At 49.7% G+C, this 14,393-nt stretch overlaps 2 protein-coding genes and 1 long non-coding RNA gene across 3 annotated transcripts in view; 1 reads left to right on the top strand and 2 right to left on the bottom strand.

Moving 5' to 3' along the window:
• Positions 1 to 14,393, top strand: part of IFNAR2 (interferon alpha and beta receptor subunit 2) — an 844,054-nt gene that overhangs the window by 561,657 nt on the left and 268,004 nt on the right. The gene's annotated exons all lie outside the window — the stretch shown is intronic.
• LOC306805410 lies at positions 6,225 to 10,412 on the bottom strand. The gene is made up of 3 exons (XR_013775194.1): positions 10,374 to 10,412; positions 9,134 to 9,195; positions 6,225 to 6,300 (listed from the first exon to the last, which is right to left on the bottom strand). It is a non-coding gene; the product is annotated as an uncharacterized lncRNA (long non-coding RNA).
• Positions 11,284 to 12,219, bottom strand: KCNE2 (potassium voltage-gated channel subfamily E regulatory subunit 2). Its single transcript, XM_079303818.1, has one exon. The coding sequence runs from the start codon at positions 12,200 to 12,202 to the stop codon at positions 11,825 to 11,827; it is 378 nt and encodes a 125-aa protein (XP_079159944.1). The 5' UTR covers positions 12,203 to 12,219; the 3' UTR covers positions 11,284 to 11,824.

Below are 14,393 nucleotides of genomic sequence, written 5' to 3'. Positions count from 1 at the left end.
TTTGGAAAAGAAAAATTTTCTGCACTAAGGGAGAAGGAGAGACCTTCTGTGTGTTCTGTAGGCTCCACAGTGATCTGGCTCATTTTTTGGGATGGGAATATTTCCAAGAGGTTCCTGTGCAGATCCTCTGGTGTTGTTGATGTGGCACTTGGGGACAGGGTTTGGTGCTGCTGGGGTGGCACTGGATGATCCTGAAGGGCTCTTCCCACCAAGCACTTCAAGGCTCTCTATCCTTGCTGCCTCCTCTTCCTCACAAATTAAACTGAATTTTTTTTTCCTCTTTTAAATTTGTTTTAAAACCTTTCTGTGTCCAAGGAAGGCCTGGAGGTGGCACTCAGAGCTCTGGGTGGGGGCAAGGTGGGGACAGGTCACAGCTGGGACTGCCTGGGCTGGGAGGGCTTTTCCAGCCTCTGGAATTCTGGAATTCTTTCAGAATTCGAGGTCCCCAGCTGGTTTTTGAAGGAGAAACTGCATCAAAGCTGAGCTGCTGTCTCCCCCCAGTGTCAGCACACAAAGGTAAAATCACCTGGAAGCTGTGACAGCACAGCTCAAACTCCTCGTGGAAAATCAGGAGCAGCCACTGGCTCAGTTTGGGAAGGGACAGGACTGGACAAGACCTATCCTTATCCTGGAAATTATGGGATATCCCCCATCCTGGCTCTGGGGATATCTGAGCTCTGAGGAAGGCAGGGATAGGAGGGATATTGGGAGAAAATTCCTAGCTGGGAGGGGCTGGGATGGGATTCCCAGAGCAGCTGTGGCTGCCCCTGGATCCCTGGAATGTTCAGTTCCAGGTTGGACACTGGGGCTGGGGACAGTGGGAGGTGTCCCCATGGCAGGGGTGGCACTGAGTCATCCTTAAAATCCCTTCTACCCCAAACCACTCTGGGATTCTAAAAATCAGACTGGACCAGATTTGAAATCTTTTACCTGCAAAGATTTTTCTGATCTGGCTGCAGAGGCAGAAATGTGATAATTTGCAGGATTTCTGAGGAGATTCCTCACAGCTCCTTCCCCCATATTCAGGGCCAAAAAAAGAGCATTAATTCCTTCTTGCACATCTCTGGCAGGGATGTTTTGAAGCCAGACTTGATTGCTTTGGGTGTGAATGGTGCCCAGTGGCTTTGGTGGTAAATTGAGCTGAAAAGGGAGATTGTGTCCCTTTGGTTCTGCTCACAGAGCAGTAGTTAAAAAGCTAAAAACAATCCCTCCTCGTTGTTATTATTTTATTTTTTTTTTTCCTAGAAAAATCTACTCTGGAGAGCCTGAAATCTCCAGATTGGGCTAATATCCAAAAATAACTGCACAGGGCCAAGCCACTGGTGTCACCAGACCTGACAATTCTTTGCTCCAGCAGAATTCCTGAGTTTCCCTCAGGGCAGGTGAGCAGCAGGTTGTTCTCACTGACACCACAGGTACTGAACACAACTCCCCCCAGATCACCTTGGCATTCACAGCTGAGTGTTGGGAACAGAGGGGAACTGCTGGATTCCCTGGAATCTGGGAATTCCTCAGCTTGGCAGCCCTGAGGCTGCTGGAGCAGGGTATTTGTGCTGGGAATTGCTTTCTGCACTGCTTTTGTTCCCCAGTGTCCATGGAGACAGCAGGAAAAGTGAGATTTGAAGTTTCCTGTAGCTCCAGGGAGTGACTGCAGCAGAGCCAGAGCTCCCTGAGCATTCCCTGTGCTCCTCTCAGCTGAGGGCTGGGGCCCAGGGCTTCTCCAAGGGCTCTCCAGCCTTCTCCTCCCTCCTCTCCCCACTCCAAATTCTGCTTCTCCTTAACTCCCAGAAGGGTCTAGGAAGTGCTTTGGGATGGAAATGGGGATGTGGAGGCACTGCCTTTTTTCTGTATTTCTGTTGATTAACCTGAATCTGCTCTGGGGCCAGGCTGGGAGAGCTGGGAATGTTCCAGTCTGGAGAAGAAAAAACTGCAGGGAGAGCTCAGAGCCCCTGGAGGGATCCAGGAGAGCTGGAGAGGGACTGGGGACAAGGGACAGGACACAGGGAATGGCTTCAGAGTAGGGTTTGATGGGATGTTGGGAATTAGGAATTGTTCCCCCTGGGAGGGGCTGGGATGGATTCCCAGAGCAGCTGTGGCTGCCCCTGGATCTCTGGAATGTTCAGTTCCAGGATGGACACTGGGGCTGGAGCAATGGGACAGTGGGAGGTGTCCCTGCCATGGCTGGGGTGACTCTGGGTGATTTCAAGTCTCTTCCAACCCAACCCATGCCAGGATTCCATGCCCAAGTTCTCCTCCAGGATTTGATGCCACTGCACAGGCAGAGCAGCTGCCCCCAGGCTGGGCAGAAAATGGGACCAAAGGGAAATTTTGGGATAAATCTCCTTCCATGAAACTTCCTTGAGGTGATGCTGTGATTCCCATGGATCCAAGCAAGTCCTGGCTGCACAAAGGGCCTGGAAATCTCCTCTCCTGCCTTTGTCCAGCTGGACTCTGTGCAGCTTGTGACCCTTGCAGGAAGCAGCTGCAAAAGCTGCCCTGAGCCCTCTCCACTTCCTTCTGCCTCTCCATGAACTTTGCAGCCTCCCAGGATGGATCCAGAGCATTTTTCTCCTCAATTTCTCCCTCCAGAGTGTTTTCCATCCCAGCCACCTCCTCACAGCTGATCTTTCCCAAGTGCCCCCCCTGCAGCTCCAATCCTTTGAGGAAGCAGTACCCATTTATTTTTTTATTTTTTAAACAAAGGCTTTTTTTATTGCATAAATAGAGGGGCTCAGCTGCTTTTCTGTACATACAAAACTGAAGTTACAAATCCTTCTTTTCCAGGAAGGCTTCATCCTCCTGGGAAAGTGTCAGGAACCTGCAGGGTGGGGAGAGAGCAGTGAGAACAGCAGGCACCAGAGGGAGAGCACAGGGGCTCCTCTGGAGGAGAATTTGGGGGAATTCCTCCCTCTTGATCCCACACTGGGCAGCCCTGGGGACTGGGGAGGGAATTTCTGTGGGATCAGGGAGGTTTGAATCCCTTCACCTGCTGGGCACTGAGGTTTTGTGCAATGATGCTGCTGCAGAAATCCCTGGAGCTGTGGGGTTTGCCAAGTAGAATTCCCTGGGACAGCAGTGCCCAGAATCCCAGAATTCCAGACTGGTTTGGGTTGGAAGGATCTTAAAGCTCATCCCATCCACCTGCCATGGGGTGGGACACCATCCCAAGCTCTGCCCAACCTTTTCTTTTCCAGGGAAGTGGCCAAAATCTGTCCCAAAGCAAAGTCCTGAATCTGCTGGAAACAGGAGACTGAAAAAAACCTTTGCTTTTTTTTTTTTTTTTTTTTTTTTTTGTCTGTGTAAATAGAAAAAACTTTGTTCCCATGGTTATCCCCAGGCTCTCATTTCTAGGCACAATTCCCAGTCCTTGGGAATAAAGGGAATAAAAGAGTGACAGGGTGGAAATAAAATCTAGAGAAGATTTTAAGAACTGAAAAGTGTCCTTAGATGGGAAGGGATGACCTCAGAAAGGGAAATAAGATTTTATTTCAATTAAGAGCAACATGACATCAAACTCCCACTGAGATTCCAAAGGGCAGGCAGGAATAGAATTCCCAATTTGCTGCAGAACAGGGAGAAGTGAAGAAAACTGCTCCAAAAATGACAAGGAGGCAGGGAACAGAATCCAAGCCCCAGGCAGGATTCATTCTGCTCATGGATTTGCTCCAAGAAATCAGGAATTGCTTCAACTTTGGAAACAGAGGGGAGGAACTCAGGAATTTCAGAATGAAAATCCCAAATTTAGGGAACTTTGTAATGTTCATTTTGCTCTTTCAAGCAGAAAAATCTGCATTTTTCTCAGGGAATTCCACATGGTGGATGTTCCATGGTATAATCTGTCTCTTGAAGAATTCCAGGTGTGGATTTTGTCCTTTCCAGCTAAATCACCTCCAGCCTGTCAATAATTTCACTCACCTGCAAAGGCTGGTTATATTTTCTCTTTATTTTGTGACTTAATGCCCAGAGTTCTGACTGCAGCACCCTGCCTGGCTGCTCCCCTGCAGTTATTCCCAATTTATCTCCCTCTTTGTCCATCAGGCATCAAAATCCAGAGAGATAAAACCAGAGAGGGAATATTGGGCTAAAAATATCCTCAATCAGGACAGTGGATCATGCAAGTCCCACAAAGAATGAGTGAACAAATCCTCTGAAAATCCCCAAAATATTGAATCCAAATATCCCAGCAGCTCAGGTCTGACTGCACATCCCAAATCAATCCAAATCAACCCAAAATCAAATCCCAGATCAATCCAAATCAAATCTGGGGTTCCCAAAGTCATTCTCAAAGCCCAGGAACTGGGATCAGTTCCATACCTGAGGGATTCTTCACTCATCCTTCTTCCCTGCTTCTGCTTTCAGCTTCTCCTCACGTTCCCTCTTCAGTTTCTCCTCAATTTTCTTGCTCTGGTACATTTTGACTCCAGCAAAGGCCAAGCAAAGGATCAATGTTTTAGCTGCCAAAATGTACATCAGCAATGGGAAGCTCTCCAGAGCCTGGAATGCCAAAGAATCAATTTAGGCACTTCTGGAACACTTGGATAATTAAAAATTAATTTATAGGGATGCTGTGCATCTTCCATTCCAATAGTAATGCTTCTCTCTCTCCATGGTTTGTATTTCTGGGAGAAATTAAACCAGGCAGAGCAACAAAGCCAAAGAAAAATCCCCTTTCCTCAAGTCCTGGATTCCTTTTGCTCATTTCCCAGCAATATTTGCACCATCTGGAGCTGAGAAAGGGCTGAGTGTTTCAAAGTGGAAATGCTGCTAAAGGATCCTCACAAGTGATGGATCCCTGGGGATCAGCTCTCAGATGGGATCCCCAAAAACACTCCAGGAAATGTTAATTCATAGCAATTGTATGAACCTGCTCAGCTATGGGAGGTGGATAAATGCCTTTAAAGTGGGAGAAAAGTAAAAAAGCCACAGCTTGCAAGGATTGTTGTGCCAGTTCTGAATGCCTGGAAATGCACAGAGTGTTTCAGTGCTATAAAAACATGAACCTGGAGAGGAAAATCAAATGGAAAAGGGAGCAGAGCTCCCCAGGCTGGGATTGTTGGGGGGTCTGTGCAAGGACTGGGTGATCCCTGGGTGTCCCTTCCCATCAGGATATTCCATGGCTCTGAGGTAACTCTCATTTTGGAATTCATCCTGCTCCCTCAGGATCTCCCAAAGCTGTCAGGACACATCAAAGCACCGAATTTAGGCCAAGCCTTGTGTCCACACAGCAGCAGGGAGTTTGGGAAACACCACCAGGATCTGTCAATCTCCCCACAACCACTGCAGCAACAGCTCTGAACCCACAGCTCTGCAAAACAGGGCAGGGGCAAAGCTGGATTGAATGGGTTCAAATTGTTAATTACAGAGTCATGGATGGTTTGGGATGGAAGGGATTTCAAAACTCATCCAGTTCCACAGGCAGGGACACCTCCCACTGTCCCATTGCTCCAGCCCCAGTGTCCAACCTGGAACTGAACATTCCAGGGATCCAGAGGCAGCCACAGCTGCTCTGGGAATCCATCCCAGCCCCTTATTACCATCACAGGGAACAATTCCTGATTACCAATATCCCATCAAACCCATTTGAAGCCATTCCCTGTGTCTGTCCCCCCATTCCCTGTGTCTGTCCCTCCATCCCCTGTGTCCTGTCCCTCCATTCCCTGTGTCTGTCCCTCCATCCCCTGTGTCTGTCCCTCCATTCCCTGTGTCTGTCCCTCCATCCCTTGGGAATTGTCTCTCTCCATGTTTCCTGCAGCTCCTTCAGGCCCTGCAAGGCCACACTGAGCTCAGCCAAAGCTTCTCCTGTGCAGGTGAACAATCCCAGCTGTGCCAGCCTTTCCTGCCAGCAGAGCTGCTCCATCCTCTGCTCATCCTGCTGCCTCCATGGATCCTACAGAGATTTCATGTCCCCAAAACTCCAAAAATACAGTGGAGAAATTCCCCTGCAGTAACAAAAGCAGCTGAGGGAAGAGGAAAGGCAGGAGGAACAGGGCTGAGCAGAGCTCTGGTGAACTCAGGTCTGACTTGTGAGGCCCCAACAGCAAATCCTGGTACAAGCACATCTGGCAAGGAAAAACAAGAGATAATCCCCTGTCCCTGAGAGTGTGGGGGTTAAACAACCCTCCCCTGGGAAAGGAACCACCAGAACCCACCCAGCACATCCCATGTGGGAACAGCAGCAATCCCTGCTCTGGGATTGTGCAGCAGCCTCACCTTCCAGTTAAAGGCCACCATCCTCAGCTGTGGGGTGCCCCAGCACTGGGGGGGTCACACTCCTGGAGGCACAAGGCAGGGCAGGAGCATCTTGGAGAAATGGGAAACAAAGGAGAATTAACTCTTGAAGAAATGGAAAATAAAGCAGAATGAACTCTTGGGAAGAATAGAAAATAAAACAGAATTAACTCTTGGAGAAATAAAAAAAAAAAAGCAGAACGAACTCTTGGAGAAATGGAAAATAAAGCAGAATGAACTCTTGGACTAACAGGGAAAAAAAGCAGAATGAATTCAAATAAAGCAGAATGAACTCAAATACAGCAGAATGAACTCTCTGGAGAAACAGAAATTCAAAGAGAATTAGGCAAGCTGCTAATTAGCCCACCCTGCCCCTGTGAGGGCTCATCCCCAGTGACCTCCAGGGCCTTGCTGGGCTGAGTGACAGGAGCAGGACAGGGCTCTGACAGCCCCAGAGCAGGTGCTGGGGCTGGAATTCCACATCCTGCCAGCTGGAAAACATGGAATCAGGGCTGCCTTTGTAAGCTGGAGCTACCCTGGGGGTTCTTTGAGGGTTTCTAAGCCCACCTGCTCTGTTTGGAGCCTGAACATCTAATTAATCCTCTAATTTATCAATCCCCTGTGATTGTTTGCTCTGGCAGCTCCTGTCCTGCTCAGATTTTGGGGACATGTTCTCATTTCTCCAGCCTGAGAATCCTCTCCTCTCCTTTTCCCTCTCACTCTGCTGAGTCCCCTCTGCAAACATTCCCACTTCTCCAGAGATCTCTGGGACCAACATCCAACTGCACCAAAGCCCTGGAGTGAAATAGTGAGTGATTCCAGCAAATTCCTGCTCATCAGTCACTATTTCTGTGCTGATCCTGATTGTGCAGCTCCTCATCCTGCTGAGACAATGGCAGGGTGGCCATGAACTGAGGCAGTGCTGCTACACCTCCAAAACAATGTATTTTCACCTCATGGAATTGGGTTGGAAGGACCTTGGAGATCATCCCCTGCCATGGCAGGGACACCTCCCACTGTCCCAATGTCCAGCCTGGCTTTGGGCACTCCAGGGATCCAGGATCTCTGGGAATTCCATCCCAGCCCCTCCCAGGGAACAATTCCTAATTCCCATATCCCATCCAGCCCTGCCTTTCCCAGTTTTAATCCATTCCCAGTGTCCTGTCCCTCCAGCCCTTGTCCAAAGTCTCTTTCCATGTCTGTTGTAATCCCAAAATATTTCCCAGACTGACACCTGTGATGCTCTGGCCCCTCAGTGTCCTGTGCAGCTGGAACTGAGTGGGAATGTCACTGCTCCCTCCAGGCTCTATTCCCACATCCCACCAGGGGCCAAGAACTTCCCCCCATCTCATCCCAGCCCTTACCAAACCCAGCTGAAACCTCAGGACTGAAAAAAGCAGCACAGGGCAGGGAGAACAAAGTGGGAAAAGGGGAGGATTTTGCCCAGTGGTTGCCCCTGGATCCAGGCTGGAGCAGCCTGGGATTAGTGGAAGGTGTTTTTGCCTTGGAAGCTGGATGGGTTCTGAAATCCCTTCCAATCCAAACCATTCCAGGATTCTAGGATTCCCTTCACATTAAAAAAAAAAAACAATTATGAGCACTGAGGTCATCAGTGCAAGAGCAAAAAGCTCCAGCACTGCTTTTTTGAGGTTGGGATATCTTAAAAGCCTGCAGGCAAATAATCAGCTGGAATTGTGTGTTTGCCTTTCCCCAGGAGATAAGGCACAGATAGAGAGGCAGGAACACATCCAGGCATTGTTCATTGCCCAGGAAAATGCAGGCAAACAGAGCCTGGGCCCCACACAAGGGCACTGCTCCATCTCCTCACCTGCAAAGGAGGGACAGCAGATATTCCCTGGCAGATGCTCCACAAGCTGGGATAAAATGGGACCAGGCTCACATGGATTCCCTGGAATTGCAGCTGCCTGGTCACTGCCAGGTGTCCTCTGGAGTTCTGTTCCTTACCAAAGGGAGGTGGATGCCCTGCAAGGTGCAGTGAGCTGAGCAGAGCCATCCCTCTGTGGCTGCCCAGCCTGGCAGTTTTAGCTTTTGTATTTTGCAGATTCTGCACTGCACTGGTGTGTGACTCTCAACTCCATATAAAGTGTTACAAGTTCTCCTCCCAGCTCAGGCACACAAAACAATCCTTGTCCAGCCCCAGAACCAAGGACACTCTGCAGCTTCACCCCAAAAAGTGCAAACAGAGAGAAATGGAGGAGAGAATCTGGGAGGGTGGGACTGCAGAGCCTGGAGCTGGAACTGGACAATGAACCCAATGTGGGAATGAATCAAAACTGATAAAAGTGTGAAAACTCAGGGTCCATCCTGGGTGTAGCCACAGCTGAGCTCTGGTGAATCCTTCAAAGGCTTTTAATAAATCCCTGCTTTATTCCTTTAACTCTGTCCAGCCTCTTCCAGCTCAGCCTCTCCAGGCAGCAGTGGCAGGGATGGCACTGGATGAGCTTTAAGGTCCCTCCCAACCCAAACCATTCTGGGATTTTGGGATTCTGGGCTGTGTGTGCAGCCTTGTCCCAGGGAATTCTGTCTGGTGAGCAGATCAGACTCCTGCAGATGGGAGAGAGGGTCTGTCCAGATCCCATCTCAGGGCTGTGCCAGTAATTCCCTGTGAACCCCAGATCTCTGGGATCCTCAGGGTGCACAGCAGGCAGAGGGTCATTCCAGAGGGTCATGTCCTTCAGGGAGGGACATTTCTGAGCCAGAAAAGGGGTGTCACTCACCAAGGCCAGGCTGGATGGGACTCTGAGCAACCTGGAGGGTGGCAGAGCTTGGAACAAGATTTCTTTAAGGTCCTTTCCAACCCAAACCTCATTCTGATTTTGGATCTACTCAAGGTTCCAACATTAAAAACAATTTCAAAAAAAAAACCATTTCAAGATCTTCATACCTGATGAAGCAGAAATTAAAATATGAGTGATTCCTCTGGCAGCTTCTCACATACTCCAAACTCTGGAAAACAGGAACAGAGCAGGTGGGATGTTTCACTCACATTGGCTGGATTAAAATCAAACCAACCCCAGAAATGCCATCACACTTCTCCACCATGGCATCACCAGGGATCACAAAGATGATCCCAAGGCTGGAGCCCCTCTGCTCTGGAAACAGACTGGGAGAACTGGGATTGTCCAGCCTGGAGAAGGGACAATTCCAGGGAGACCTTAGAGCCCCTCCAGTGTTTAAAAGGGTTTAAAAGGAGTGAGAGGGACTTTTTATATGTGCAGAGTGGCAGGACTAGGGGCAGTGGTTTTAAACTGCCAGAGGGAAGGGCTGGGAGTGATTTTGGGCAGGAATTGTTCCCTGGCAGAGTGAGGAGAGCCTGGCACAGGGTGCCCAGAGCAGCTGTGGCTGCCCCTGGATCCCAACCCAGCTCTGCCCTGGGCTGGAGAACAAGGAAAAGACTGGGGAACAAAGAGGGAGGGTGGAAAACAAGAAAAACTGAGGGTGGAGAGCAAGGAAAGGGGATGGAAGGCAAGGAAGGGGGATGAAAAGAAAGGAAGGGGGACTGGAGAACAAGGAATGGCTGCTGGAGAGGGAGGTGGGGACACCTTGAGAATAAAAGGAGGAGAACAAGAACGGGGGGCCTGGAGAGGAAGAAAAGCAATGGAGAAGTAGGAACAGGGCCTGGAGAACAAGAAATGGCTGCTGGAGAGAAAGAGAGGATGTCTTGAGAATAAGGGGAGGCTGAAAGGAAAGGAGGGGAGAACAAGAATGGGGGGCCTGGAGAGGAAGAAAGGCCATGGAGAACTAGGAAAGAGGGCCGGAGAACAAGGAGGGAGAGGGGAAAATCAAATAAAGAGACTGGAGAAAACAAAACTGGGGGAAGGGAAGGGAACAGAGAGCAAGGGCGGGCGGAGAGCAAAGAGAGGAGGGGCTGGAGAGGGAGGAAAGCGGGGTGAGGAACAGGGAAGGGACTGGAGAGAAGGAAGGGGAGGTGGAGAGGAAGGACGAGACCCGGAGAGCGAGGAACGGGGGTGGAGAAGGGGCAGGGAAGGGAAGGGAAGGCCGGGCAGGGAGGGCAAGGAAAGGCAAGGCAAGGAAAGCTAAGGGAAGGCAGCAGGCCCGGCAGGCAGAGCAGCCGGAGCAGAGCCCGGGCCGTGAGGGAAGGGACGCGGCCCGGCCGCTCCTACCTGAGCGCGGCCATGGCGGCGGGGGCGGCGCTGGGGCCGCTCCGCCCGCTGCGCCCCGCGGGGCCGGGCCCGGCTCCTCCGCACCGAAACCCGCCGTTCTGTGGAAAAACAGCCCCCGAAAGCACCGCGGGGAGGGGACAGAGCCCCCAGCGTGGGATCGGGAAAGGGATTGGGGTGTGTCCCTGAGCCCCCTCAGCTGAGAGCGCAGCCAGCCCAGGGAGGCAGCAGGATGAGCAGAGGATGGAGCAGCTCTGCTGGCAGGAAAGGCTGGCACAGCTGGGATTGTTCACTTGCACAGGAGAAGCTTTGGCTGAGCTCAGTGTGGCCTTGCAGGGCCTGAAGGAGCTGCAGGAAACATGGAGAGAGACAATTCCCAAGGGATGGAGGGACAGACACAGGGAATGGAGGGACAGACACAGGGAATGGAGGGACAGGACACAGGGAATGGAGGGACAGACACAGGGAATGGAGGGACAGGACACAGGGAATGGAGGGACAGACACAGGGAATGGAGGGACAGGACACAGGGAATGGAGGGACAGACACAGGGAATGGCTTCAAATGGGTTTGATGGGATATTAGGAATCAGGAATTGTTCCCTGGGAGGAGCTGGGATGGAATTCCCACCTGTGGCTGCCCCTGGAATATTCAGTTCCAGGCTGGAGCAGCCTGGGACAATGGGAAGTTTCCATGTTGCTCCAAGCCCTGTCCAGCCTGGCCTTGAACATTTCCAGGAATTGGGAGTCCACAACCTCTCCAGACAACCAATTCTCATACTAAAGATTCTCATACTAAACAATTCTCATAGTAAAGAATTTTCCCCTAACATCTGACACAAACCTGCCCTTGGTTGTGCTTCTTCTGCATTTCCAGCACATCTGATGGGATCAGCTCAAATCTGTGTCCAGGACAAGCCAAAGGCTCCCAAAGAAAAGAAGCCCTTTGGCATTTAGTGTTTTACACAAGAGAAAATAGGAATCAGATCACTAAAAATGAGTTGGCAGTGAACGTGTGCATGTGTCAGGTCGTTCCTGTGATTCATTCCCTGGTTTTTCAATCAGTCCGTGGAGATTGGGAATTTTACTAGGTATTTTCAAGTTATTTTTAAGATGGGCTTAAGTCACACAATTTGGATCTAAATCAGCACTTTTGACCACTAATTCACAGTTATTCTGAGGTGAGAACATCCAGATCTACTTGTGGATTTTAAAAAAATGCTCAAATAATCAAGTTATCCTTGGCTTTATTTTCCTAAAGGACAGAATATCAAAGGGAAGCACAATTAGATTTTTCTGAGACTTTCCCAAGATCCTCACGGGAGCCATCACATTGATTTCCTCAGGACTCCATTATCCATTGACCTGTGTGTTAATTTAATCAACACTTCCCCAGCTCTTTGGAGTTCCAGTGCATGTGACAGTGAATCCCTCACTGCTGGCATCCCCAGAAAATCAAGGTGATTCTGGGCTTGTTTTATCCCTTGCCCCCAGGTTTTCGTGGATCACACACTTGAGATCTTCTGGATTTAGGACCTGGTTTTTGTACTTCTCTCCCCAGTCCTCCACGATGTACTGGTGATAGGGATCATTGGAGTGCTCCCTCCTCTTGGATTTCACAGTGCTCACCAGGATGGCCACGATGATGAAGGAGAACATCCCAATCATCACCATCAGATAAAGGATGACATAGTCAAAGTTTTCAGCTGCCACCTCAGCCTGCAGTTTATTTGCTGCTTCTGTCATGTTTCTCCTCCAGTTGTTCATGTAATTGAGGAAGGTTTCCTTGAAAATATGTTCCACTGTCCAAGTGAAGTTTTGCAGCTTGGCCATCCTTGCCAGTTCTGCTGCTAAAAACAAGAAAATATTCTTTTAAATCAGATGTTTGTATTAAAAGAGTTGGTTTGGATTATCTTGTCAGTGTTATGAAAATTATCTAATCACAGTCATCCTCTGACACTTGAAGCTCAGCTGAGAATCTCCATCTCTGAGTGGTTCAGTATGTTCAGAGACCCAAAAAGGTCCTACTCAAAATCATGGAATGCTTTGGGCTGGAAGGGATCCCAAAGATCATCCCATTGCAACACAAACCATGGGCAGGGACACCTCCCACTGTCCCATTGCTCCAGCCCCAGTGTCCAACCTGGAACTGAAAGCAAGGTTCTGACTGTCCCCACCTCCCCTCTGCTTCCATGGAGTGGGAAACCTGAACCAGAGCTCCTGTGCCATCAGTGGCTGTGGAGACCCCACTGTCCCTCCTGTGCCTGCTGCAGGCTGAGAGCTGAGCCCTGCTCTGATCCTCACACACAGACACATTGTGTGTGACAGCCACACTCTGAGCCCATTCCCACCAGATCCCATTCCCACCAGATCCCATTCCCACCCAAATCCCATTCCCACCAGATCCCATTCCCACCCAAATCCCATTCCACCAGATTCCATTCCCAACAAGATCCATTCCCACCCAAATCCCATTCCCACCCAAATCCCATTCCCACCAAATCCCATTCCCACCCAAATCCCATTCCCACAGATCCCATTCCCACAAATCCCATTCCCAATAAATCCCAATCCTAATAAATCCCATTCCCACACAAATCCCATTCCCACACAGATCCCATTCCCACCAGACCCCATTCCCACTCAGATCCCATTCCCACTCAGATCCCATTCCCACCAGACCCCATTCCCACCAGAACCCATTCCCACCAGACCCCATTCCCACCAGAACCCATTCCCACCCAAATCCCATTCCCACCAGATCCCATTCCCACCCAAATCCCATTCCCACCCAAGTCCCATTCCCACCAAATCCCATTCCCACCAGATCCCATTCCCACCAAATCCCATTCCCACCCATCTGTCCCCCTTTAATCTGAGTAATTCCTTCTGTTCTCCAGACCAACCAAGCCCTAAAACCTGTGGAAATCTTCCCCCAAAATCCCTTTATTCCCAGTCCAATCCTCAACAACGAGCAGGTCACTGCACCCAAGAGAATCAGGCAGTGAATTTTCCATGCTAATAAAAAATCTGGGGTGTCTTTCAATGCAGGAATTCAGGAATTCAGCCTTGAGTGCACCCAAGGATTCAGCTACACGTGCAGGTGGATTCCTCTGCAGTTATACCCTCACACATGCTCAGATATGGGGGATAAAGGTAATTAATGTAACAAAGTGAAAAAATAGAAATACAAACTGCCTTCACTGTCTGTAAAACCTGCTTTTTCCCTTGGTTTACATCAAAATTGCTATCGTTTTTCAAGAGGAAATAGACTTGCTAACAGCAGCTTACCTTTGCTGTGTCCTTCCCTAGGGAGATTCAGCACACTCAGGATTTTCCAGCAGCACTGGATAATGGGATGGAGCTCCCAAAAAGAGCAGGGATGTCTTTAAGGAGCCTCCAGCCTGCACAAGGCTGGCAGCAGTTCCTGTGAAATAAGTGCCTTGCACTGCATGCTTTATGTGTATATTCAATTAAAAAGCTAAATCTAATCTCACCTGGAAAGTCAAATATTGGCTGACAGCTTGCATCATCATCCTGTCAGATCTGAATGAGCCTTTGTGCTGACCTGCTGAACGTTTGGATATTGCAAAAGAGCTTTCCTGGGGATAAAACAGGATGCAGCTCTGCTTTTGGTGAGCCAGAGGAGTCAAGATGAGCTCTGTAAAACAATAATCATAATATTATCAAGAATAATTCTTGGCTGTGAGGGTGGGCAGGGCTGGCACAGGGTTCCCAGAGCAGCTGTGGGTGCCCCTGGATCCCTGGCAGTGCCCAAGGCCAGGCTGGGGCTTGGAACAAGCTGGGACAGGGGAATGGGATGATCTTTAAGGTCCCTTCCAGTTCCATGTTTCTGTGAATAAACCAGCACCCCCAGCAGTGATAAGAACAATGATTCCCTTTGCTGATCTGGGCACAGAAGTGACCACTGAACAGTCAGGCTGCTCAACACCCCAAGATTGACTTTCTTTTCTTCTTTCCTCTTTCCATGTTTGTTTTTCCTTTTTCCTTTTTCCTTTTTCCT

The sequence above is a fragment of the Erithacus rubecula genome, assembly GCF_903797595.1.
Source record: "Erithacus rubecula genome assembly, chromosome: 1".
NCBI lineage: Eukaryota > Metazoa > Chordata > Aves > Passeriformes > Muscicapidae > Erithacus > Erithacus rubecula.
Note: the sequence above shows the minus strand (reverse complement) of the source record. Positions and strands in the feature narration are given on the sequence as shown.

Coding starts and splice junctions, on each gene's coding strand:
- KCNE2 (XM_079303818.1), bottom strand. CDS start 12,202: ATGGCCAAGCTGCAAAACTTCACTTGGACAGTGGAACATATTTTCAAG.